This window comes from Podarcis pityusensis (assembly GCF_964106645.2).
Source record: "Podarcis pityusensis genome assembly, chromosome: 13".
NCBI classification, from domain to species: Eukaryota; Metazoa; Chordata; class Lepidosauria; order Squamata; family Lacertidae; genus Podarcis; species Podarcis pityusensis.
The window spans coordinates 42138163-42164460 of record NC_138038.1 but is presented as its reverse complement, the minus strand read 5'-3'; the positions used below and the strand labels follow the sequence as shown (position 1 = coordinate 42164460).

The window sequence follows — 26298 nt, the reverse complement described above, 5'->3', positions numbered from 1 at the left end:
TCATCCTGAAGCAAAGGTCTTAACCTGAGGTACTATTTCTGGGTTAGCACAGTCTGTAACCTGAAGCGTCTGTAACCCAGGTACCACTGTAGTTTGAAAGAACTCTGCAAATATTACTTTGTCTCTTCTCTTCCTCCATTTACTTTTTAGCTCATTTATGGCTCTGCTCCAGTGATGAATGATAAAAGCCCAGGGCTTCCCTTCTACCAGATGGCACCCTCAGAAGACCTTCAGTATGAGGGAATTCTCACTTTGCTTCTGCATTTCAGGTGGACATGGATTGGAGTCATTGCACAAGACAATGACAATGGAGAAAGATTTGTGCAAACCATTTCCCCAATGTTTACCAAGAGTGGTGTCTGCTTTGAATTCATAGAAAGAATCCCCAATTTTAGTTTTCTTTCTGAAATTACTGACATGCTACAACAGGGTGCAACAATAAGTCAGAAAATTTTCATCAGCAAAGCTAACGTAGTGGTTGCCTCTGGGGAATCTTACTCCATGGCAACTTTTATGGTGCTTTCATACATATCAAAACATGATGACAAGACAAAGACTGTAAAAAGTAAAGTATGGATAACAACAGCCCAGGTTGAGTTTGCTACATTCGTCTTTCAAAGGTACTGGGATGCAGGAATATTCAGTGGCCTTATAGCCTTTGAAGTTCACTTCAGAAACCCACCAGGATTTCATCAGTATGTTGTGCACAGAAACCCTTCCAGCACATATGAGGACGGTTTTATCAGGGAATTCTGGCAACAGGCCTTTGAATGTGTATTCCCAGAAAACACTGCAGACAAGGCAGAGGGGAATATTTGCACCGGAGAAGAGAAGCTGGAGAACCTTCCCGGATCCCTTTTTGAAATGAGCATGACAGGCCACAGTTACAGCATCCACAGTGCTGTCTACGCCATGGCCCATGCTTTACATGCCATGTCCACATCCAGACTCAGACACAGAGGAACTGCATATGGAGGGAGAGGGAAGAATCCAAATCAACCATTTTGGCAGGTAAAGGCTGAACTTCCACAACTGGCAAAGCCCTGCTACTTCCTGTCACCTTTTGGGTTCCCAAAAGCCTATCAGCTTGCTCTTTCCTCTCAGAGTTCAAGCATTTGCACTAGCGTATGTGGAAGAAGAACCCAGAATGGAATTTATAATTCTGCAGACAGAGTAGGAGGTGGCACTGATATGATGGTATCCTAGATGATTCCCCATATATTTTTCTGCTTGCAAATGGCTGTAGGATCTTTAGGGAAGGGAAATGATGGTTGTGTCCTTCTTTCAGCAGTTATTGCCCCATGCTTGAGGAGAAAGCATTTGTTATGATGGAAGCTTTGCAACCCAATGAGATCCCATGCCATTCATAGATAGGAAGCAGTGGAATGGTTTAGGGAGATGTTCAGCACTCCCCCTATCCGATATCAACCAAATCCTTCCTTAGAGCTGGTGGTCACAAACCACTGCCTTGTCTTCTGAGGTGCTCAGGGAGGGAAGGACGGAGAGAGAGAGAGAGAGAGATATTGCTGCTTAAACATTTTTAATTTTTGGACAATCAGAGAAAGAATGGTTGTAAGGAAGATTGAGAGAGATGCATGTGTGTGAAAGAAAATTGGTTGACTCTCTCCATGCTTGGGCCTGAATCCACTGACAATTGACTAAATCACCCCCACCATTTGCTGTAGGTTCTTCCCATAGAAACAAAATGCTCCTCCCTGCATTAGACTGCAGTCTTTTCTAAACCCCTTTCTTTTCTGCTTTCAATCTAGCTCCATCACTTTCTGAGAAGCATCTCATTTAACAATACAGCAGGAGATATGGTCTTCATCAACCAGAATGGAGAGGCAGCATCAAGCTTGGATATTGTGAATTGGATCATATTCGCCAACCAAAGTTTGCACCGAGTGAGAGTTGGGAGGATAGATCCACAAGCTCCTCCAGACCAATCATTACTCCTTGATGAAGATGCTATCACATGGCACAGCTGGTTTAACCAGGTAGGGTTGCATTGTTTGCTAATTCAAAAGAGATTCAGTATTGAATAAGCAATCATTATCAACCTGCAGGTCTACTCACTGTTTTTTGAGCCACAAGTTGAGGAGTGGTTTATGACCAAAGCAATGAGGTACCAGATTAAAAGCCAAAATCTTACAGCTAGAAGACACACATGGATTAAAGGCAAATATTTTATTAAGGAGGTTACAAAACAGAAGAACCCTTTTACTACAAAATACAGTTAAGCAAGGCTAACAGTGTAAATATGCCTTAGGGGATCCTAATTCAAATTGAAATACAGTGGTACCTTGGGTTACAGATGCTTCAGGTTACAGACTTTGCTAACCCAGAAATAGTACATTAGGTTAAGAACTTTGCTTCAGAATGAGAACAGAAATCACGCAGCAGCGGCGCGACAGCAGTGGGAGGCCCCATTAGCTAAAGTGGTGCTTCAGGTTAAGAACAGTTTTGGGTTAAGAACGGACCTCCAGAACGAATTAAGTTCTTAACCCGAGGTACCACTTTAACAAAAAATAGATTATCTCACCCTAATCCCAACCATTCACAGACCCGACTACAAGAGCATCCATGCAAATGTGGTTTTTGCATCACACAATTCATCATCTGAATGTGGGTCATTGGGTCAAATACCAGTTTTTCTTTGAAAGGGCGTGGATATAGAAGGGCAGGTTTTCTTCCAGTCAAATGGAGCCTCTGTGTACATTTCCCCAGCACAAGAGGGTATACATGCTCAGAGACCATGAAGCTCTAACGTGGATTTGGAACACATCCACAGGAATCAGATGGGTCCAAGAATAAATGTACCCACTGGCACCAAAATCAGTTCTAGAGCTGTCTACCAAGTGGACAAAATACTTAAAAGCAACAATTATAGCAAAATAAACAGGGAAACTAGAGTAACTTCAAAGTGTACTTTAATGGACAGAAAAATATTTGCTTAACAGATGGGGCACTGCACATCCAACAGCAATATAGAGGGAATATCACATAATTTCAAACATTAATATTAATAATAAGAAAAGACGAAATGGCTCTTTGTATAGTCATTACATATTACTGAAATGCTGTGTCAGCTTAGTAACATAGAGAAAGGACAAAGAACATAAAGGGTTCCAAATTCATTAGTTTCTTGATGAACCTTCTGCTGTTTCATTTATGGAATAGAGTCAACCTCTTTCTGTCTGTACTGAGAGATGTCTTCCAGGATTCAGCAAGAAAGTGAAGGAGGGACAGCCCCCTTGCTGCTACGATTGCATCCCATGTGCTGAGGGGAAGATTGCAAACCAGGATGGTAAGAGAAATAAATAGTTAAATAGATCCAGATTCAGTACTAAGCATTGAAAGGTGCTGTAAGGATGGATGACTTAATTTTCAAAAGAGGAGATGATCTACTGTGTGTGAGATCCTGCTTCTTTGTGATCATTGCCCTTCAGATAATCTAAATATGCTGATCTAATGAGAATGACTCTGCATTGAGAGTAGTTGGATGGTATGTGGTTCAAATCAAATCTAGAAGGGGCTTTTCATTCCTTTTGACTTACACAGGCTGCACCCAGGCTAGTGTGATGATATGTTCCAAAATCATGAGGAGGAATGGCCCTGGCACTGCAATTTTCAGACCAATATCTCTAAACCGATTAAATGCAACAATACCACGTTACAGAGCATCAGACAGTATTAAACTTGTGTTTGAATGTAAACAGAGCTCTTTTCTTCTCAGACAGATAGTCAACATTTCAGGAAGCTGACGTGATATGAACTAAAGGTCATTTCCTTATTTTTTTCCAGATATGAATGACTGTAATAAATGCCCAGACAAAGACTATCCAAGCAAGAACCGGGATGCATGTCTACCCAAAGATATCAGCTTCTTGTCTTATGAAGAACCTTTGGGCATCAGTTTAGCCTCTTTCTCTCTTTCCCTTTCCTTGATCACAGCTCTGGTACTAGGTACATTTATAAAACACCATGACACACCCATTGTCATTGCAAACAACCGAAACCTCACCTACGCTCTCCTCATCTCTCTCCTGCTCTGCTTCCTGTGTGCATTGCTCTTCATTGGCCGACCTGAGAAGGTCACGTGCCTCCTCCGACAAACAGCTTTTGGTATCATCTTCTCAACCGCTGTTTCTTGTGTCCTGGCAAAAACCTTCACGGTGGTTTTGGCTTTCATTGCTACAAAACCAGAATCCAGGATGAGGAAATGGGTGGGGAAAGGACTAGGCCACTCCATTCTCCTTTCCTGCTCCATAATCCAAGTAGGCATATGTACTGTGTGGCTGGCAACCTCTCCCCCATACCCAGATGTGGACATGCACTCCGTGATGGAAGAAATTATACTCGAATGTAACGAGGGGAGTGTGTCAATGTTTTACTGTGTCCTCATCTACATGAGCTGCCTGGCAACTGTGAGTTTTGTTATGGCTTTCCTTGCCAGGAAATTACCAGACAGTTTCAATGAAGCCAAGTTTATCACTTTCAGCATGTTGGTCTTCTGCAGTGTTTGGCTGTCCTTTATTCCTTCCTATCTCAGCACCAAGGGAAAATATATGGTGGCTGTGGAGATCTTCTCCATCTTAGCCTCTGGTGTTGGGTTGCTGGGCTGCATCTTTTCCCCCAAATGTTACATAATCATTCTTAGGCCTGAGCTGAACAATAGAGAACAGCTAATAAGGAAGAAAAAGTAAATAAATAATAACCTGTCCTTTGCTGTATCTTGTGCTTTTTTCTTTGTGTGCAGTAGAATATTTGCAAACATGTGTTCAGCTGCTGCCTTACATAATTTTTTCTAGATTTTTTTTTTCTAGATTTTCCTTGTGGTGATTGATGTTAGGCAATCATAGATATTGACTATTGAATTCACTATGGAAAAAAGAGTGAACAGGGGAACTACCCCTGATGCTCTGAAAAAGCCATTTTCTGTGTTGGGGAAGCAGGAAGCTGTCAGCTCCCAGGAATCCTGACAAAGTTAAGGGACTTATGAGTATAAGAACCATCATCCTGCCTCATTTTGGGATATATTGAATAATTCCCCAATGTTCAAAAAGTCACATTGTCTCCTGATTTTGAAGTGGATGTTAGAATGCTGAAGACAAATGTACAGAATTCAAGGGACACTGTCATAATGTCTATTTTGTCTCCTCCTTTCTTAATGTGGGTGAAGGATTCCAGTTATAGGGAAGTTCACCACATAAATATGATGTACACTCAATAATTCATATTATTTCCATATGACAGTATCAACCCATTCCTTCACTGCAGAGAAATAATTATGAAATAAAAGCTCCACAATTTATGTTTGGATTGTATAAAAACTACTTTATCACTTACTAACAGATATATCCCATTTCAACATGTAATGTTCACTGCAGTTCAGGTTATAGCTCCCGTTGCTCTGTCCCAGCTTCTGCCAACCTAGCATTTCAAAAGCATTCCAGTGCAAGTACATAAATAGCTACCACTGTGGCTGGAAGTTTTGGATTACTTCTAGTTTTGGATTACTGGGCTGCATTCCCCCCCCCTCCCAAATGTTATATCATTTCGCTGAGGCCAGAGTTAAACAGCAGGGGACAGCTTATCATAAGAAAGAATTAAAGCATGAACAAGTCTCTTTGACTAAACTGTTCCCCAAATCCAATAGAGCATCCCATGTAGCTCTTCTCCCTGGACTTTCCCCTGACAAAGTACTCTGATACCAACAAGGAACACAGACAGCTCTGTGGGCATGAACCATAGCAGAGCCATCCTTCCAAGTTCATTCTTCTCTGAATTTGATGTTCTTTCCCTCTCATACTAAAGTTTAAAAAGGAACACTTCTGTACAAATATTTTAAATTATGAATTAAAAGCTAAGGGTTGCATTTCAGACTACTAAAGATATTGTTGTAAAATTCATAATATTTTACGAGTGATTTAAAAACCATGGAAGCATAGTTCCAAGTAACTACTATGTGTAGGGTTGCAGTCATGCCACATGGCTGGTGTGAATCCAGGTCTGCTCATCCTGACTACGCCATACTACATTTTGGGATCTCCATTGGTTCCAAGGTCTTCTGTGATGAACTTCTAACTTTACCAATACACCACTGGCCCCTTATTATCTAATGAAAGGAAATTAAAAATAACAGTCCTGAATATGTGACAAACACATTTCCTTCAGCAGTTCCACAGGGAATCCCTAGCTCTGAATACCTACATTCCTCCTTGGTTATTAACAGAGCTATAATTAAATCTGCTGTTCCTTAAAAAAAAAATCGCTCTGGATTTTCACTGGCAACTGGCAACATAACACAAAGGATACAGCAACTTAACCAGAATTACTTAAATAGTGTCTGGGATACACCCAGATTGCATCCTCTCAGGAAACTTAACTACCATTCAAATGAGACAATTTTTATCTTGGAGAAGCTGATTATACTATTGCCAGAGAAATCATGGTTTCTGTGTAGAAGAAACAGTTGCCCTTGCATGGATGGAGGTTTTAGTGGTCTTGCTGCTGAAACTGATTTCTTACAATGCATGTCAGGCTCACATAGGAAAATGCAGGCTTCAAAGTCCACACCGTCCACTTCAAATGTACCATCAGCCAGGAGAGTTCCTCATTGGTGGTATTGTTTACCATGGTGGATTCCTCTCCTCTGCAGCAACATTGACTGAGGAACCCCCACCAGCGCTGCCTGAAGAGCTTGTGTAAGAACTAAGCCACTCATTCATTACAGCAGAGGAATGATCAAACCTAGAGCATAATGGCTGAGGCTGCAAACATCTACCCATTGACCTAGGGATAAGCACTTTTGATTTCAGTGGGACATATGCTGATGTAAAAATACATAGGAATGTCTTCTGAATTAAGAGAATACTCTATAAGTTCCCATTTCTCAATAGGGAAATGAATATAATTGTATTGAAATGTCTATATATTTATTAGCCCTTTTGAACAACCGATTTTGATAGACTTTATCTTAGCAGGAGTGTTAGTGAGAATGAATTAAAAAAAACTTTACAGAAGCTGAATGCTCTTATTGTTTCATTTCCTGATCTTAGGCTATAGTTTGTTTCACAATGACGGCATATACAGTGGTACCTCGGGTTAAGTACTTAATTCGTTCTGGAGTTCCATTCTTAATCTGAAACTGTTCTTAACCTGAAGCACCACTTTAGCTAATGGGGCCTCCTGCTGCCGCCGTGCCGCCGGAGCACGATTACTGTTCTCATCCTGAAGCAAAATTCTTAACCCGAGGTACTATTTCTGGGTTAGTGGAGTCTGTGACCTGAAGCGTATGTTTCCTGAAGCTTATGTTACCTGAGGTACCACTGTAATATGAAGTAGAGAATTGTGTGAATTACAACCACCATCTCTGCATCATGAATGAGGAAAGGGGTCATTGCAGGAGAGAGCTCAGACACTTTGTAAATGTCAGGAAAAGACTTCAGATGTTTCAGGGAAAGATCCCAGGGGTTCCAATGTTCCTATGGGCACCACATTAGCAACCCCTGGTCTAGATACCATTGGCCTTAACAGGCCTTAACTGGGACAAAACAAAATGAATTTCAGTAGGGACAAATGTCAGGTTCTGCACTTAGGCAGGAAATACCAGCTGTAAAAATATAAGATGGGGAACACCTGGTTTGCCAGTGCTATGTGTGAAAAGTCTGCATCAACAGAAGCATAGTACCCCAATAAAAAAAACCACAGAAGAGATCTCTTCTGCGCTGCGCAGAACACACCTGATATATTGTGTTCAGTTGTGTTCAGCACAATTTAAGAAGGATACTGACAAGCTACAACATGTGCAGAAGAGGTTGACACATATGATCAAGGGTCTGGAAGCCAAACCTTATGAGGAAAAGTTGAGGGGGTTTGCTATGTTTAGCTATGAAAATAGGAGACTGAGGGGATATAGCATAGCCATTTTCAAATATCTCAAGGGCTATCACCAGGAAGATGGAGTAAGCTTGTTTTCTCTTGCTCCAGAGGGTAGTACGCGAACCAATGGATTCAAGTTGCAAGAAAGGAGATTCTGTGTAAACATGAGGAAGAACCTGCTGATTATAAGACCTGTTCAGCAGTGGAATGGACAGGGAGTTAACTCCATTGAACTCAATAGGATTAACTATTGTAATTCATATCTGTTCCTTCTGATACTGTTTGCAAATCTCATCCTAGGGTGTTGCCTAAGCTTTACCAGCACATCGTGGCCTTGGCATTTGCAGTCAAGGAGATCAATGAAGACCCTCAAATCTTACCCAATATCACCTTGGGTTTTCACTTGTATGACAGCTATTACAATGCAAGGAGCACATATCTCGCCACACTGCTGCTTTTATCCAGGGTGGAGAAATTTGTCCCAAACTATATATGTGATGTTGAAAATAATCTGGCTGGGGTCATTGGGGGACTTGATTCTGAAATCTCCTTTTATGTGGCAACAGTTTTGGATATCTATAAGATTCCACAGGTAAGACACCCATGTACGAGACCTCTCTAAGCTTGCATTGAGAATGAGGCTGAATTCACAGCACCAGTTCAGAGTGTATCACCAGTTCAGGGCGAGGATGAAATTGGGGGCAGAACCATGCACACCACCCTCACCAGCCATTTTTGCATTTGCAGCATTTCCTGCTTGATGAGAAGGGTATCTGAATTGAGTTGCAGGGGAAGCGGGGGAATTGGTAATAGGATAAAAATTCACAAGTATTTCCGAATACAATAATTATTTGCCTTCACGACACCACACCCAATATGTCAATATTTAGTGGGAAAGGGCTTTCAAATTAAACACACTCTGGAGTTATGGCAAATTGCAGATACTGTCCAGTTGTGCAGGAGAACAGCAATAGAATTGAGCAGTTGGTTCCAAAGTGAAATAAATGTTCATAGATGAAGTCTGAGAAGTCTTGAAGGAGAAAAGGCAGAAATGGCAGTTCTGCTGTGTGTTGGGGCATGTGCTTTGTGAAGACAAAATAAGCTCCACAGAAGAAATGTGCATCTGACCCAAGTGGCGGTTCTGAAGTGGCTGCAGTAAATAATGTCTAACACAGTGTTAGGCAATCCTTTGTTTAGGACATTGTGTGTCCCTCCGTTCAGTTTAACCCTGACAGATTGGGAATTTTTTTTTTTTTTTTAAAGAATATAATAGGGAAAATGCCCCTCTCTGGTCAACAGAACAAATGTTTAACAACAGGAATGAGAGATGACCTCAATTTTGAGCCCATCTGCATGTGTTTCTTTTGTATAAATGAGAAAGTGCATGCAACCCCTGGTGGGTGGCAAAGGGCATGTCTGACTGACAGGATTCACCACATAATAATGTATATGAATACAGTGGTACCTCAGGTCAGTGGCATAGTGTGGGTTGTCAGCACCCGGGGCAAGGCAAGTAATTTGCGCCCCCTAACCCGTGGATTTGCGCCCCCTAACCCATGGATTTGCACCCCCTAACCCATGGATTTGTGCCCCCTAACCCTAACCCCCAGATGTTGCACCCGGTGCGGCCGGCCCCCCCGCACCCCCCACGCTACGCCACTGCCTCAGGTTAAGAACTTAATTCGTTCCAGAGGTTCATTCTTAACCTGAAACTGTTCTTAACTTGAGGTATCACTTTAGCTAATGGGGCCTGCCGCTCCTGCCGCACAATTTCTGTTCTCATCCTGAAGCAAAGTTCTTAACCTGAGGTACTATTTCTGGGTTAGCACAGTCTGTAACCTGAAGCGTCTGTAACCCGAGGTACCACTGTAGTTTGAAAGAACTCTGCAAATATTACATTGTCTCTTCTCTTCCTCCATTTACTTTTTAGCTCATTTATGGCTCTGCTCCAGTGATGAATGATAAAAGCCCAGGGCTTCCCTTCTACCAGATGGCACCCTCAGAAGACCTTCAGTATGAGGGAATTCTCTCTTTGCTTCTGCATTTCAGGTGGACATGGATTGGAGTCATTGCACAAGACAATGACAATGGAGAAAGATTTGTGCAAACCATTTCCCCAGTGTTTACCAAGAGTGGTGTCTGCTTTGAATTCATAGAAAGAATCCCCAATTTTAGTTTTCTTTCTGAAATTACTGACATGCTACAACAGGGTGCAACAATAAGCCAGAAAATTTTTATCAGCAAAGCTAACGTAGTCATTGCCTCTGGGGAATCTTACTCCATGGCAACTTTTAGATGGCTTCCATACATATCAAAACATGATGACAAGACAAAGAATGTAAAAAGTAAAGTATGGATAACAACAGCCCAGGTTGAGTTTGCTACATTCGTCTTTCAAAGGTACTGGGATGCAGGAATATTCAGTGGCCTTATAGCCTTTGAAGTTCACTTCAGAAACCCACCAGGATTTCATCAGTATGTTGTGCACAGAAACCCTTCCAGCACAGATGAGGACGGTTTTATCAGGGAATTCTGGCAACAGGCCTTTGAATGTGTATTCCCAGAAAACACTGCAGACAAGGCAGAGGGGAATATTTGCACCGGAGAAGAGAAGCTGGAGAACCTTCCAGGATCCCTTTTTGAAATGAGCATGACGGGCCACAGTTACAGCATCCACAGTGCTGTCTACGCCATGGCCCATGCTTTACATGCCATGTCCACATCCAGACTCAGACACAGAGGAACTGCATATGGAGGGAGAGGGAAGAATCCAAATCAACCATTTTGGCAGGTAAAGGCTGAACTTCCACAACTGGCAAAGCCCTGCTACTTCCTGTCACTTTTTGGGTTCCCAAAATCCTATCAGCTTGCTCTTTCCTCTCAGAGTTCAAGCATTTGCACTAGTGTATGTGGAAGAAGAACCCAGAATGGAATTTATAATTCTGCAGACAGAGTAGGAGGTGGCACTGATATGATGGTATCCTAGATGATTCCCCATATATTTTTCTGCTTGCAAATGGCTGTAGAATCTATAGGGAAGGGAAATGATGGTTGTGTCCTTCTTTCAGCAGTTATTGCCCCATGCTTGAGGAGAAAGCATTTGTTATGATGGAAGCTTTGCAACCCAATGAGATCCCATGCCATTCATAGATTGGAAGCAGTGGTAATGGTTGAGAGAGATGTTAAGCACTCCCTCTATCCGATATCAACCAAATCCTTCCTTAGAGCTGGTGGTCACAAACCACTGCCGTGTCTTCTGAGGTGCTCAGGGAGGGAAGGACGGAGAGAGAGAGAGAGAGAGAGAGAGAGAGAGAGAGAGAGAGAGAGAGATTGCTGCTTAAACATTTTTATTTTTTGGACAATCAGAGAAAGAATGGTTGTAAGGAAGATTGAGAGAGATGCATGTGTGTGAAAGAAAATTGGTTGACTCTCTCCATGCTTGGGCCTGAATCCACTGACAATTGACTAAATCACCCCCACCATTTCCTGTAGGTTCTTCCCATAGAAACAAAATGCTCCTCCCTGCATTAGACTGCAGTCTTTTCTAAACCCCTTTCTTTTCTGCTTTCAATCTAGCTCCATCACTTTCTGAGAAGCATCTCATTTAACAATACAGCAGGAGATATGGTCTTCATCAACCAGAATGGAGAGGCAGCATCAAGCTTGGATATTGTGAATTGGATCATATTCGCCAACCAAAGTTTGCACCGAGTGAGAGTTGGGAGGATAGATCCACAAGCTCCTCCAGACCAATCATTACTCCTTGATGAAGATGCTATCACATGGCACAGCTGGTTTAACCAGGTAGGGTTGCATTGTTTGCTAATTCAAAAGAGATTCAGTATTGAATAAGCAATCATTATCAACCTGCAGGTCTACTCACTGTTTTTTGAGCCACAAGTTGAGGAGTGGTTTATGACCAAAGCAATGAGGTACCAGATTAAAAGCCAAAATCTTACAGCTAGAAGACACACATGGATTAAAGGCAAATATTTTATTAAGGAGGTTACAAAACAGAAGAACCCTTTTACTACAAAATACAGTTAAGCAAGGCTAACAGTGTAAATATGCCTTAGGGGATCCTAATTCAAATTGAAATACAGTGGTACCTTGGTTACAGATGCTTCAGGTTACAGACTTTGCTAACCCAGAAATAGTACCTTAGGTTAAGAACTTTGCTTCAGAATGAGAACAGAAATCACGCAGCAGCGGCGCGACAGCAGTTGGAGGCCCCATTAGCTAAAGTGGTGCTTCAGGTTAAGAACAGTTTTGGGTTCAGAACGGACCTCCAGAATGAATTAAGTTCTTAACCCGAGGTACCACTTTAACAAAAAATAGATTATCTCACCCTAATCCCAACCATTCACAGACCCGACTACAAGAGCATCCATGCAAATGTGGTTTTTGCATCACACAATTCATCATCTGAATGTGGGTCATTAGGTCAAATACCAGTTTTTCTTTGAAAGGGCGTGGATATAGAAGGGCAGGTTTTCTTCCAGTCAAATGGAGCCTCTGTGTACATTTCCCCAGCACAAGAGGGTATACATGCTCAGAGACCATGAAGCTATAACGTGGATTTGGAACACATCCGCAGGAATCAGATGGGTCCAAGAATAGATGTACCCACAGGTACCAAAATCAGTTCTAGAGCTGTCTACCAAGTGGACAAAATACTTAAAAGCAACAATTATAACAAAATAAACAGGGAAACTAGAGTAACTTCAAAGTGTACTTTAATGGACAGAAAAATATTTGATTAACAGATGGGGCACTGCACATCCTACAGCAATATAGAGGGAACATCACATAATTTCAAACATTAATATTAATAATAAGAAAAGACGAAATGGCTCTTTGTATAGTCATTACATATTACTGAAATGCTGTGTCAGCTTAGTAACATAGAGAAAGGACAAAGAACATAAAGGGTTCCAAATTCATTATTTTTTTGATGAACCTTCTGCTGTTTCATTTATGGAATAGAGTCAACCTCTTTCTGTCTGTACTGAGAGATGTCTTCCAGGATTCAGCAAGAAAGTGAAGGAGGGGCAGCCCCCTTGCTGCTACGATTGCATCCCATGTGCTGAGGGGAAGATTGCAAACCAGGATGGTAAGAGAAATAAATAGTTAAATAGATCCAGATTCAGTACTTAGCTTTGAAAGGTGCTGTAAGGACGGATGACTTAATTTTCAAAAGAGGAGATGATCTACTGTGTGTGAGAGCCTGCTTCTTTGTGATCATTGCCCTTCAGATAATCTAAATATGCTGATCTAATGAGAATGACTATGCATTGAGAGTAGTTGGATGGTATGTGGTTCAAATCAAACCTAGAAGGGGCTTTTCATTCCTTTTGACTTACACAGGCTGCACCCAGGCTAGTGTGACGATATGTTCCAAAATCATGAGGAGGAATGGCCCTGGCACTGCAATTTACAGACCAATATCTCTGAACCGATTAAATGCAACAATACCACGTTACAGAGCATCAGACAGTATTAAACTTGTGTTTGAATGTGAACAGAGCTCTTTTCTTCTCAGACAGATAGTCAACATTTCAGGAAGCTGACGTGATATGAACTAAAGGTCATTTCCTTATTTTTTTTCCAGATATGAATGACTGTAATAAATGCCCAGACAAAGACTATCCAAGCAAGAACCAGGATGCCTGTCTACCCAAGGATATCAGCTTCTTGTCTTATGAAGAGCCTTTGGGCATCAGTTTAGCCTGCTGCTCTCTTTCCCTTTCCTTGATCACAGCTCTGGTACTAGGTACATTTATAAAACACCATGACACACCCATTGTCATTGCAAACAACCGAAATCTCACCTACGCTCTCCTCATCTCTCTCCTGCTCTGCTTCCTGTGTGCATTGCTCTTCATTGGCCGACCTGAGAAGGTGACGTGCCTCCTCCGACAAACAGCTTTTGGCATCATCTTCTCAACTGCTGTTTCTTGTGTCCTGGCAAAAACCTTCATGGTGGTTTTGGCCTTCATGGCTACAAAACCAGAATCCAGGATGAGGAAATGGGTGGGGAAAGGACTAGGCCACTCCATTCTCCTTTCCTGCTCCATAGTCCAAGCAGGCATATGTACTGTGTGGCTGGCAACCTCTCCCCCATACCCAGATGTGGACATGCACTCCGTGATGGAAGAAATTATAATCGAATGTAACGAGGGGAGTGTGGCAATGTTTTACTGTGTCCTGATCTATATGAGCTGCCTGGCAACTGTGAGTTTTGTTGTGGCTTTCCTCGCCAGGAAATTACCGGACAGTTTCAACGAAGCCAAGTTTATCACTTTCAGCATGTTGGTCTTCTGCAGTGTTTGGCTGTCCTTTATTCCCTCCTACGTGAGCACCAAGGGAAAATATATGGTGGCTGTGGAGATCTTCTCCATCTTAGCCTCTGGTGGTGGGTTGCTGGGCTGCATCTTTTCCCCCAAATGTTATATAATCATTCTGATGCCTGAGCTGAACAATAGGGAACAGCTAATAAGGAAGAAAAATTAAAGAAATAATAACTGTCCTTTTCTGTATCTTGTGATTTTTTTCTTTGTGAGCAGTTGAATATTTGCAAACACGTGTTCAGCAACTGCCTTATATGGTTTTTTCTAGACATGTTGATTGTTGATAGCCATTCATAAATATAGAATATTGCATTCACGCCGGAGAAAAGTGTGAGCTGGGGATTAACCTCTGATGCTCTGAAAAAGCTGCCTTAATGCTGTATTGTTTTTAACACTTGATTGGAAGCAGCCCAGAGTGGCTGGGGAAACTCAGCCAGAAGGGTGGGGTTTAAATAATAAATTATTATTATTATTATTATTATTGGGAGACCAAGAAGCTGTCAGGTCCCAGGAATCCTGACAAAGTTAAGTGACATAACTGGAAGAATCAACTTCTCACCCCCAAAACACATAAAAACCCCGAGGGCATGGGGTTTGCCAAAGCCTCCCTTTTGTAATTATCTCTGAGCTGGCTATAATTTATGACTGAGATAAGTTTTTATCTTTGCTGGTGGAAATTTACATTCTGTGATTGAGCTTTCTGGCTTTTAGTAGAAGGGAAGAGAAGTCGATCATGAATGGGCTGAAGTCAGAATAAAATGTATGCGCTAATTAAAAATGTTTTAAACAGGCTTCCGGTTCCGGCTGTGTTGATGGAGCCAGGTCCCACGATAATGGGAGATCATTGCCAAAGATGAAACAAGGATGACTGAGAGTAATTAACCTTGCAAACTCTCCCCAGGATGGGGAAAATGGGCTGCATGCGCAGATCATCTCGGTACCTGGCTCCCGCTCCAGCATGGAATGCGGGAGGCAGGGAGGCACTGAGTGCAAAAGGTATCCCTTTCTTGTTGGTATCCCTCCTATGACACCATTAAGGAGCAGAGGTTCTTCTGTTCATTAGAAATTATTTTGTTACATAAATGACTCAGCAAACCCACCAAGAATACCAAAAACTTTTTTATGTAGCAAGTGCAGATGAGGGGAAACGGGAATACAGATATGGATTACAATTCCAAACGGAACTAAATAAAATAAAATGGAATAATTTTTAAAAGGCTTGGAATTCATAACAACTGGGTGGAGTTAACTTTCACTTTATCTCTGGCTGAGCGGAGAAAAATTGGAGCTTAAGGACTTGCCAAGGCTTTGCCAGGTTGCCAGATCACTCTTCTGTGAGTAGATTTCTTCTCTTCGGTAGATTTATTGCTTTATTGTTCGGTGCCCAGCCACGCTTCCCCTGGGAGCCGTAGATTGTAAAGCAATTAGCAGAGTAACACAGCGGCGTGTGTCGAAAGAGCAGTAAAAGAGTCCCAAACGTTTCTTCTGTCCTAATATCTCTTTATTGGCACAAAAGTAGCATATTTACAAACTCCAACTTCCATCTGATTCAAGCTGCATCTTCTCCTTCTGCTTGCAGCGACGCAACAAACTGCTTTCAATTTCCACTCAGTACACAGCATTCCAAGCTGCTTTCGTCACGTCCTGGCTTACTTTCCTTGTAAGCCCATCCCCTCAGTCTCGAGACACAGAAGGATAACCCTTCACTACACCCAACAATAGCTATGGGGTTTTTTTGCTGGACGGAGAAGGGAGAACCTGGAGATGTGCCAGGGCTTTGGCGGGGAGGCTACTCCTTTTCCTAGACTGAAAAGAAATGGTGAAGAGCAGTGACAGAGCTTTGCTACTACATCCAGAGGTGTTGAAAAAAGAAGAGATTTCTTTAGAACGACATCGAGACAACAATGCCACAAGGCATGATGGGGATCAGGAATAACCAAGATAGACATATGATTTGGCAAGGACAAAGGGGAATAATTTGGTTAAAATAAATACCACACACAGGAAGAATAAAGGAGAGCTTCACTTGTAAATTCATAAATTATTAAATGTGTCAACACAAATTGAAGTTTAAAACATTGTAGTTTTGGATAAGGGATTAGTATTAAGATTGGATTGTAAGTGGACTGAATAACAGTTTGGAAGCAGAATTAAAGGGAATTATTAAACCTTGAAATTTAGCACATGGGGGGCCACCTAAATTGGGTAACTGGCTATCTGATTGATTGGTATTTGAATTGGTATTGTAATTTGGTATTGATATAATAAAGCTTACATTGGATTTTTGTAACTGAAAAATAATAAAAAATATTGCAAAAAAGGAGAGGGAATGCTTTAAACAAAGGAGTTCTGTATGCTAAGAAATTTTATTTTCTTCTTTTTATCAGCTAAAGTGTACCCAAGAAATTGAAAGTAACTTTACCACTTCATGTTTCCTCTGTGGGAAATAAAGGTGTTTAATTTTATAAGAGTTAACTCTGTGAAAATCTCAAGGTGAAGATGGGAGATTTAATGCATATTTATTCACCATTTTATGCATCTCAGCTCTGAGCTCCTTCACTTGCTCATCCAATAATTGCTGCATGATGCCAACACTCAGTGGGGATGTTCAACAGTATATTTGCCACCCTAGCAGTCTTTGCCTTGAACACTTGTGTCTGTCTCCTTATCAGAGGAGCACATTCCTTCCCACAGTTTCCCACAGATTTCAGTTTCACTTTGAAGCCAGCACTTTCACAAAAGGGATGAAGCGTTAAAAATAATACAAAATGAAAAGTTAACAATCAGAACACCTTTCCCTATTAATAATCTTTCTTAGTTGGAAATAATAATAAAATGCTTTTTGTTTTGTTTTCAGCCTGTTAAAAAGGACCTCTTCTTAAGCTAGCTGTCACCTCACATACCAAGCGAAATTTCCAATTAGCAGACTGATCACATGTCATAATTTATCACCATCCTTAACCACCACATAGCTCTATCTAACAATGGAGTGTCAACAGTAGATGACTAGCCAACCATCTTAGCTCCCAGAAGTCTTCACTCTCTTGGTCTCCCGTTCAGAATGACTCTGAGAAGACTTTTGCTGAAAAGCAATAAACATGTTTTCTTTAGTAATATTGCAAAGAATCTAGAACACAAGTCAAGCGATTACCTCACCTGTAATTATCCCATTATTCATAATAGCATCCTTCCCATACCCTCAGGACTCATCCTGGCCATATGCAAAGGAAGGTCTCGTTAATAACTATTCAGAGCTGGTTATATAGACACACAGAGACTCATCAGTGTGGTGACCCCTTTTTATATATTGTACTATTCTGGCTTTGCATCATCTGAGGGAGTGACCATTCAAGTCAGGCTTTGCTACTCAGGATCATGTGAATAGCAATGGCAGAATAGTTAATTTTTTGCCAGAAATAAAGAATCCCTTGCAAGATGGTAGTATTTTTATTGCAGGTGGTATTACTGCCGCTACAGGGTTTGTGCAAGTTTCTTCCTCTTCCTCTGTGTTCTGTCAGAGAGCCGGTCCGTATTCTTCACAAATATTACCAGGCAGGTGACCTCATCGTTGCTGGTATTATTTCTCAGATCTATATCTTTTCAGACACCCTGACCTTTGAAAAATACCCAGCTCAGGAACTTTCAGATGACCATATGTAAGTAGTTGAATTTTTAAAAGCCATGTTCTAAAATGATGCTATTCACAGCCAATCTTGTCCTTGGAGTTGGACTTCCACTGGATATACCCAGTGGGCTGGCAAATTATTGGAGTTTCAGTGGTTCTACCAATTCATTTAATCTACCCCCATTTGATCTTGTGTTTACGCATGTAGTTCTAATATTTGTCTGCACATGGCCATCCTGTTTTGCTATGAGACACCATGCGTAAGTAATGAATTCATGCAGCATGGGAGTTTAACAAGCCATTTTTATTTCTCTTCTATTTTTGATGTTGCTGGCAGATTTAAAGTGGTTTGACTGCAATATGAAGTCACATTTTGAATGGCATCTTTAAAAAAGAAATCTTACGATTCACTTGGGGTTCTGAAAAAAATCTATATTGATTAAGCCTGTAAACAAAGATATAAGAAATCAGAACAAAATAGGTATTTTTTCCAAGACATCTTAACATAAAGTGTGATTTTAATTCAAAGGGCACTGCATACATCCAGTACATGAAGTCATATGGATGTTCCTTGTTCATCCCCCTCTAGTCTGCAAGATTATCCTTGAAGTTTCACCCTAGTATTCTGCCTGACAAGATAGCTTTTCTAAAGATATGTCTATCACTGCTGAATTTTCATGATGATTTTTTAGGATAAATGCAACATGATGTGATCATGCAGAAAATTAAATTAGGAAAAAAGAAATGACAAATTGCTTCATCTCTAACACACAAATACACACAAAGAGAAACCATGAAGGAGTTGCTATGGCAGTGCAGCAGATTCAGACAGTGCATGAATCTTGAAATGAATCAGGCAAATTTGGGTGGACCTGGACTTTGACTGAGTTAGGTGGAAGCAGCCCCAGATTAGCCCAGGTTGGGTCTGGCCTCTAGGAAGCCTCTGGGACAGTCAGAGTCAAGGTGTCAGATGTCTTGCCCAACAAACCCTATCATAGAATATGATTTTGAGAACAGCAGCAGCAGCTGGGAAGAGATGAGTTCAGGGATATAGTATATTTTTTAAAAAAAATAGTTTCATATGTTTTGTGTCTTTGTTTCTCAATTGATCCTTTTACATGATTTTGTATGTTTTTGGTATTTTATGCATTTTGACTGGCTGTTATTTTTACTGATTATAGATTGGTAATTCTTCATTGTGATTGATGTGCAAACTGTATTTATTATTGACTGAAGTTTAATTTTACTGTTTCCTATTAGATTCCGACAGATTGTTGAATGTTGCTTTGTTTGATATAAATTGTTTATTTTAAAGTTATTGTGACTTTTATATTGGATCAGATTGTTACTATTAATGTTTGAAGTTTTATTATGTTTTCATGTGTTGGAAGCTGCCCAGAGTGACTGGGGCAACCCAGACAGATAGGAGGAGTGTGGAGTATAAATTATTATTATTATTATTATTATTATTATTATTATTATTATTATTAGATACCCCAGCTCTAATCTTATGACAATATATTGTGGTGCACCCTTCAACTCTCAATACAGGATGATGACTCAGCTCTACCAGCAAATCCTAGCCTTGGCATTTGCTGTAAAGGAGATCAATGGAAATCCCTGTGTCTTGCCCAATGCTACTCTCGGATTCCACATGTATAACAGCCATTTTAGTGAAAAGTGGACCTTTCAAGCTTCAATAGAACTTCTCTCAAGAAGGGCCAAATTCATCCCTAACTACAAGTGTGATGCTGAGAATACTCCAGTTGCAGTCATTGGAGGACCAAACTCTTATATTGGACCTCAAATGGCACCCATCCTGTGTACCTACAAGATACCACAAGTAAGATTTATATGTGGAACATAAATACACATGTTTAAGAAACATTTTGAACTTCTCTTGCATTTCAGACATTATGCTATTGTGCTATATTTTGTCTTCTAATATTCCTGTTTAATACGTAAAGCCAAAGATACAAATTGTAGAGTGAATCCATATGCTTTCAGGACACCAAAAGAGTGATTTCAATTCTACAGACACTTTTACAGATTCAACAGAAATTATGGTCATGCTTGTCCTAGACTATATCCGTTTTACAAGAAGGTGTTTGAATGCAGTGGCGTAGCGTGGGGGGGGCCAGGGGGGCCGGCCGCACCGGGCGCAACATCTGGGGGGGCGCGCTCGCTGCCTCCGGAGTCGCCGAAGAGCCTCGGGCGCAGGCTGTAGCAGAGCCCCATGTCTCGTGGAACCGACGAGCTGTGCGCGCGCCCGGGCTGAAGGCGTCCGGCAGGCAGCGGCTCTCAGCCCCGCGCGTCAGGGCCGCGGAGGACATGCCAGGCAGCCCCTCCTCACAGCCCCGCCTCCGCTGCTGCTGCTGCAGCTGCTGGGCCATGTTGCATTTTCCTCGCCTCTCTGCCCCCCTCCTCCTCCGGGCAAGCGGCGTGGTTTGGGCGGCAGCGCCAGCAGCAACTCGACTCAGATCGGCAGGTTAGGGGTTGGGGGGGCACAAATTACTTGCCTTGCCCCGGGTTAGGGGGCGCAAATTACTTGCCTTGCCCCAGGTGCTGACAACTCACGCTACGCCGCTGTTTGAATGTGTCTCTTTCCCAACATTTTGAACATAGTAAAGTGCTTTTCGTACAATCACTCTAGCATTCTCTCTGACAAACTAATTGTTTGTCTATGCAATCTACAGTAACTTCAATAGGTTCACACGTGTGCTAATGATACTTTTACAATTTTTTGTATACATCATAAATCCATAGTGAGGGTGAAGAAGAGGATCTAGCTGGTGGGTCACACCTTGAGTTTCCCCATTCCATAGACCACCTTCATAGGGACAGAGGTGCCCATCCGTCAGTCACCTGATATTTATCTTGTGATTTCAAGCAGCTTCTTGAACTTTCCCATCCCTGATATAGTCTATAATGTGAAACCTTGGAAATGTGCTTATGGCTTGTCCAAGATGGCATGTTGAGCCAATATCCAAGGCCTGGTAGAACAGAGGTTTCCTGCTACAGAACTGTAGTGTGCAAAGTGAGAGTTTAACACAATTTAATCTATTAAAACCCATAGCTATACTCCATTCCAAGATATGTACCAAGCTAATTTGAATCTAAAGAGAATGCCCAACATATGAATTCCCCTCATATGAAATGTGTGTGCTTTAAGCTTGGTGGGTATAAGAATAAGTAGGTGTGCATTCAGTGTATTCTATATTGTTTCAAGTAAAGGTTAGAGAATGTCTTCCATAGCTGATTCTATGATCTTAATTTCACTGAGAAAACTTTGAGGCAAGTATGTCATAGACCAGATTCCTGATGATGAGAGGATGGCACAAGGCACTTTTTTAAAAAAAAATAATTTTTATTAAATTTCCAATTAACACAACAATCATATCACATTAGTTTCAAATTATACCAATACATAATAAACTTCAAAAATTTCCAAATATTTAGCCAAATTTTGTTGGGGGTACCCATGTTTCGAGCTCAGAAAGGGTCCAATCCGTGGCAAAGGCACATTTGCAGACTTCCATACCATACTTGGTTTTGTCACAATGAATAGGCACCAGAACATCAGTAGAAAGGCTGGCCAGAACAAAAGCACTCAGCTATTTTATCCCGATGCCTATCAGCCTGTTTAGCTTTATCACAAATTTCCAACAAGTGATCCACCATGTTGAGTAAACTTACTGTGTTGCCTCCTGCTTATAAGGCATATTTTCTAACCCTGTGTCACATTTGTAAATTCATATTAGGAGTGGATATAAGCTAATATAATCACATGATTTTCAAATATAACCCAAATCACTCTCTTTCATATCCCTTTAACATTTTTGAAATATTATTTAGCTCATATATGGTTCTGCTCCAGTCATGAATAAAAAAACTGAAGGGATTTTCTTCTACCAAATGTTCCCAAATGTGAACCACCTATACAAAGGGATTCTCCACTTACTGTTGCATTTTGCATGGACATGGATTGGGATGCTTTCTCAGGATGAAGACACTATAGAGAAGTTTAAAGAGGACATGTTCCCATTGTTTTCCAAAAAGGGCATCTGCTTTGACTTCATAGAGAAATTCCCCAAACAAACTTCTTCCAGTGATTTTGGTGACATGCTAGAAGAGGGCTTGAAATCTATCAAAGTTGTTATGGAAAGCACTGCCAAAGTTGTGGTTGTATATGGAGAAATTCAGAGTATAATGGCAATGAGATCAATGCACCAGCTTTTACACTTTGCAAATATATCAATGAACATCCAGACAAAAGTCTGGATTATGACAGCTCAGATGGATTTCACATCATTTCCGATCCAAAGAAGTTCAGACATAAATTTCCTCCATGGTGCTATATCTCTTGCAATTCACTCAAAGGAGGTGTCAGGATTCCATAAATTTATTCAGCATAGGAACCCTTACTCAGAAAACAATGATGGTTTCATAAAGGACTTCTGGGAAGAATCATTCAGCTGTACATACCCCAATTCTTTTGTAGACAAGATGAACAAGAAAGTCTGCACTGGGGAGGAGAAGCTAGAGACCCTTCCCTCATCTGTTTTTGAAATGTCTGTGACAGGAAATAGCTACAGCATCTACAATGCAGTCTATGCAGTGGCACATGCATTCAGTACAAGGCATTCATCCCAAGTCAAACACAGAGCAATGGCAGATGGAGTAAGATTGGACCAACAACCATGGCAGGTAATGTACTGCTCATGTTTTTTTTAAGATTGGGTCATACTCCCATATTTGTAGGTGCAACCAGTGGCGTACAAAGGGGGGCAGAGGGGGCGGGTCACCCCAGGTGCCACCCGGGGGGTGACAAGATGGGCTGCTGCCTCCCCCCAGCTGTGGGGCAGCGAGGGGCGCATGTACAGTCAGTATGGGTGCGCTCGCACGGCATCCGTGTGGGCTGCCACTTGCGCACAGCGTGCATACAGGCTTTCATATGGCTGCCGCTCGCATGGCGTCTGTACAGGCTGTCATGCAGGCGCAGTCCGATCAGGCTGCCGGGCAGTTCGCCCTGCCTCTCGATGTTCTGTCCCAGGTGACGGAGAGGGTCTCTCCGCCACTGGGTGCAACAACTTCCTATTGCATGCATCTCCACCCAAGACCTCTAGCAACTATTCGCTGATTTTATGACAAGCAGAGATAGCTGAGACTTAGAAAGCTCTTTTCAGTTTAACTCAAAATTTCTCTGTGGTAGAACAAGGGAGGAAAGACCTGATGTGAGAGCTAGGGAAAAGTATCATTTCCTTTCTCTAATTCCTGTCAGTTGTATCCCCTTGTATTCGTGGGAGTTGAGTGAACACATTGAGGGAGCAAACACAGAACAAGAATGCCACATCCTATGAAGAACCAGCTTCTCACCCCTCCTTTGATGAGTTTCACTTCAAAATTGATCCAACAGGCCAATGGCCCATCAAAATTACGACCATGATTATTCATTTCATTTCTGTACCACAACCGGGAATTCCCAGACATTTCCTCTTTTGTGGGTCCTACATGCCCATCTGGGAGGAATTTTATATGGGCTGCTGCTCCATGGCACTGTCTCACTTCCATTCCGGCTTCTTGGGGTCAGCACTATCTCAGGGCCACTGTGGGAAATAAATACATCTCCTGACATTTTAGGTGGTTTACTATCATTTCTACCAGGATTAGCCTACATACATCCTTTCAAGGAAACATAATCCAAAATCTTCATGTCTGATAGATTATAACCTTGATGTGTATTTCCATCCTTTGCACCTTTTAAGTACAGCCTCCTATTTTTTCACCCTCATAAATTAGCTCCACCATGTTCTCAGAAGTATTTCTTTTAACAACAGTGTGGAGGAAACAGTTTCCTTTGATCAAAATGGCGAATTGCTTGCTGGATTTGACATTATAAACTGGATCACATTTCCAAACTACTCCTTCCTCAGGGTCAAAGTTGGAAAGATTGAGCCCATGGTTCACCAGGACAATGTCTTCATCATTAATGAGGATGTCATCGTATGGCCCAACCAGTTTAAACAGGTAGTAACTGTGCATATTTTGGGATCTATTGAATAATTTCCTCAATGTTCAAAAAGTCACATTGTCTCCAGATTTTGAAGTGGATGTTAGAATGCTGGAGACAAATGTACAGATTTCAAGCAACACTGTCATAATGCAAATTTTTGTCTCATGTTTTCTTAATGTGGGTAAAGGACTCCAGTTATAGGGAAGTTCACCACATAAACACGATGTGCACTCAAGAATTCATTATATTTCCTTATGACAGTATCAAGCCATTCGTTCACTGCAGAGAAATAATACTGAAATAAAAGCTCCACAACCTATTTTTGGATTTTTTTAAAAACTACTTTATCATTTATTAACAGATATGCCCCATTTCCATATGCAATGATCACTGCAGTTCAGGTTATAGAAGAGCTAAAAAAGAAGGGAAGGCATTTTGCTGCTATGATTGCTTTCCATGTCCAGAAGGGAAGATTTCAAACCAGAAAGGTAAGGAATGTCATATGTAGATGTGTTCTGTTTAACAGTTGCCACCTATTTAACAGATGGATACTATGTGGGTGGTGCTGTGGGTTAAACCACAGAGCCTAGGACTTGCTGATCAGAAGGTCGGCGGTTTGAATCCCCGTGACGGGGTGAGCTCCCGTTGCTCGGACTGTTCCTTCCAACCTAGCAGTTCAAAATGCACATCAAAGTGCACGTAGATAAATAGGTACCGCTCCGGCAGGAAGGTACCGTAATTTTCGCTCTAAAACACGCACTTTTTTGCTCCTAGAAAGTAAGGGAAAATGCCTGTGCGTGTTACGGAGCGAATGCACGGATCGGAGCCATGGCTGCCGTCAGTCAAGAAAAGTGGGAGCCGCTTACACGCTCTATGAGGCTCTCGCTTTGCTTGCTTTAAAGCGACCTGGAGCCGGGGAGGAGGGAGGGAAGGAGAGCCATGGCAGCAAAGCGGGCAGCAGCCGCTTACACGGGAGGAGGGACAGACGCTAGCAAAGGTCCGTGGGCTCTCTAAACAGAGGGATGAGGCTGCAGAGGGATGGCAGGAAAGATAAAATTTAAGCAACCAGCAGCAAAATAAAACCAACCTCGAGCTCTGAGCCAGTGCAGTGAAAACCAGGAAGTAAAAAAAAAGGCTGGGGAGGGCATGAGGGAGAGGAGAAAACTTCGCAAATCCCCCGAGTCTCAGCTGATCCATCCACTGGGACGGAGCAGCTTGTTTTCAGGCAGGATAGATTTGAGCATGGTCTGGGTCCTAGTGTCCCTACCGCTTTTTTGTGCTCCATTCTATTGCTGCTGGTGGCTGCTTATCATTCAGGCTGCAAGGAGTAGCGCTTTTACACAGCTAATGGCAAATCCCCTGCAATCCAAGTCCTCCTCACTTGCTCAAATCTATTCTGCCTCAAAACAAGGAGCGGAAGGAAAAGGCTGCAGACTGTTAAATGGAAAAAAACCCAGGCACAGGGCAAATACCTTAAGTATACCTTTAAAGCAACAGTGCTCTTTCCCTCCCTCCTCCCCGCTCAGCTCGCCGAAAAGCTCCTTCTCCACACACACCCCACGTGTGCTCCTTGTCCCTTGAGTTCTTTTCCTTCCTTCCCCACTTAAAACGTGGTTACAAAGCACGGATCCACATGGATCCTCAGGATTTTTGCACTGGGTCACCTCAAATTCACCATCAGATCACATAGCAGGCCCATGGCTATAGCCTGCACCAAAACACACACACACACACACACACACTGTTTCATGGGGCCGCAATGGCGCAAAAACGTGGTTACAAAGCATGGATCCACATGGATCCTCAGGATTTTTGCATTGGGCTACCCCAAACTCACTGTCAGATAACATGTCTGTGGCCACGGCATGAACCATAAAAATCATACATCCACTGTTTCGTTTAGAATATTTTTTCCTTGTTTTCCTCCTCTAAAAATTACGTGCGTGTTATGGTCAGATGCGTGTTATAGAGCGAAAAATACGGTAAATGGCGTTTCCGTGCACTGCTCTGGTTCACCAGAAGCAGCTTAGTCATGCTATCCACATGACCTGGAAGCTGTACCCCGGCTCCCTCGGCCAATAAAGCAAGATGAGCACCGCAACCCCAGAGTCGATCACGACTGGACCTAATGGTCAGGGGTCCCTTTACCTTACTATTTATTTTATAAGTATATCAGCTACAATCCAGCTTGCTCCCATCAGCATTTTAAATGCTTAAACTAATTGCTCTAACATTCAAAATTGTGAAATGTTAGCACACACAAAGCATATGTAAAGGGTTAATGGCAAGAACCATAGAACTCTGTGATGTCATACACGCTGTGGCAGTTATGGCAGTTAGTTGAACAGTCTTAACAGTTAGAACAGGTTTGTTGTGTGCTGCTGCTGTCTGCCTAAGAGTTATCTGAAGAAGTGTGCATGCACACA

At 41.9% G+C, this 26298-nt stretch overlaps 3 protein-coding genes across 3 annotated transcripts in view; all 3 read left to right on the top strand.

Annotated features, from left to right (window-relative positions):
* LOC308460892 (vomeronasal type-2 receptor 26-like) overlaps positions 1 to 26298 on the top strand; it is a gene marked incomplete at its 3' end in the record, with an annotated part of 285070 nt that overhangs the window by 240466 nt on the left and 18306 nt on the right. Inside the window, exons 2-3 of the mRNA XM_080977423.1 lie at positions 23697 to 23886; positions 24234 to 24360. Coding sequence (XP_080833549.1) covers positions 23834 to 23886; positions 24234 to 24360 — 180 coding nt within the window. The 5' untranslated portion in view covers positions 23697 to 23833. The remainder of the gene's footprint in view (positions 1 to 23696; positions 23887 to 24233; positions 24361 to 26298) is intronic.
* Positions 157 to 5288, top strand: LOC308461347 (vomeronasal type-2 receptor 26-like). The gene is made up of 4 exons (XM_080978201.1): positions 157 to 1011; positions 1770 to 1997; positions 3181 to 3307; positions 3805 to 5288. The coding sequence occupies exons 1-4, from the start codon at positions 175 to 177 to the stop codon at positions 4704 to 4706; spliced, it is 2094 nt and encodes a 697-aa protein (XP_080834327.1). The 5' UTR covers positions 157 to 174; the 3' UTR covers positions 4707 to 5288.
* Positions 9821 to 14757, top strand: LOC308461349 (vomeronasal type-2 receptor 26-like). The gene is made up of 4 exons (XM_080978203.1): positions 9821 to 10675; positions 11461 to 11688; positions 12871 to 12997; positions 13496 to 14757. Exons 1-4 carry the CDS (start codon positions 9839 to 9841, stop codon positions 14395 to 14397), a joined length of 2094 nt encoding a protein of 697 aa, XP_080834329.1. The 5' UTR covers positions 9821 to 9838; the 3' UTR covers positions 14398 to 14757.

Coding starts and splice junctions, on each gene's coding strand:
- LOC308461349 (XM_080978203.1), top strand. CDS start 9,839: ATGAATGATAAAAGCCCAGGGCTTCCCTTCTACCAGATGGCACCCTCA. Junction 10,676..11,460: donor CAAATCAACCATTTTGGCAG/GTAAAGGCTGAA, acceptor CTTTCAATCTAG/CTCCATCACTTTCTGAGAAG. Junction 11,689..12,870: donor GGCACAGCTGGTTTAACCAG/GTAGGGTTGCAT, acceptor TTTATGGAATAG/AGTCAACCTCTTTCTGTCTG.
- LOC308461347 (XM_080978201.1), top strand. CDS start 175: ATGAATGATAAAAGCCCAGGGCTTCCCTTCTACCAGATGGCACCCTCA. Junction 1,998..3,180: donor GGCACAGCTGGTTTAACCAG/GTAGGGTTGCAT, acceptor TTTATGGAATAG/AGTCAACCTCTTTCTGTCTG. Junction 3,308..3,804: donor GAAGATTGCAAACCAGGATG/GTAAGAGAAATA, acceptor ATTTTTTTCCAG/ATATGAATGACTGTAATAAA.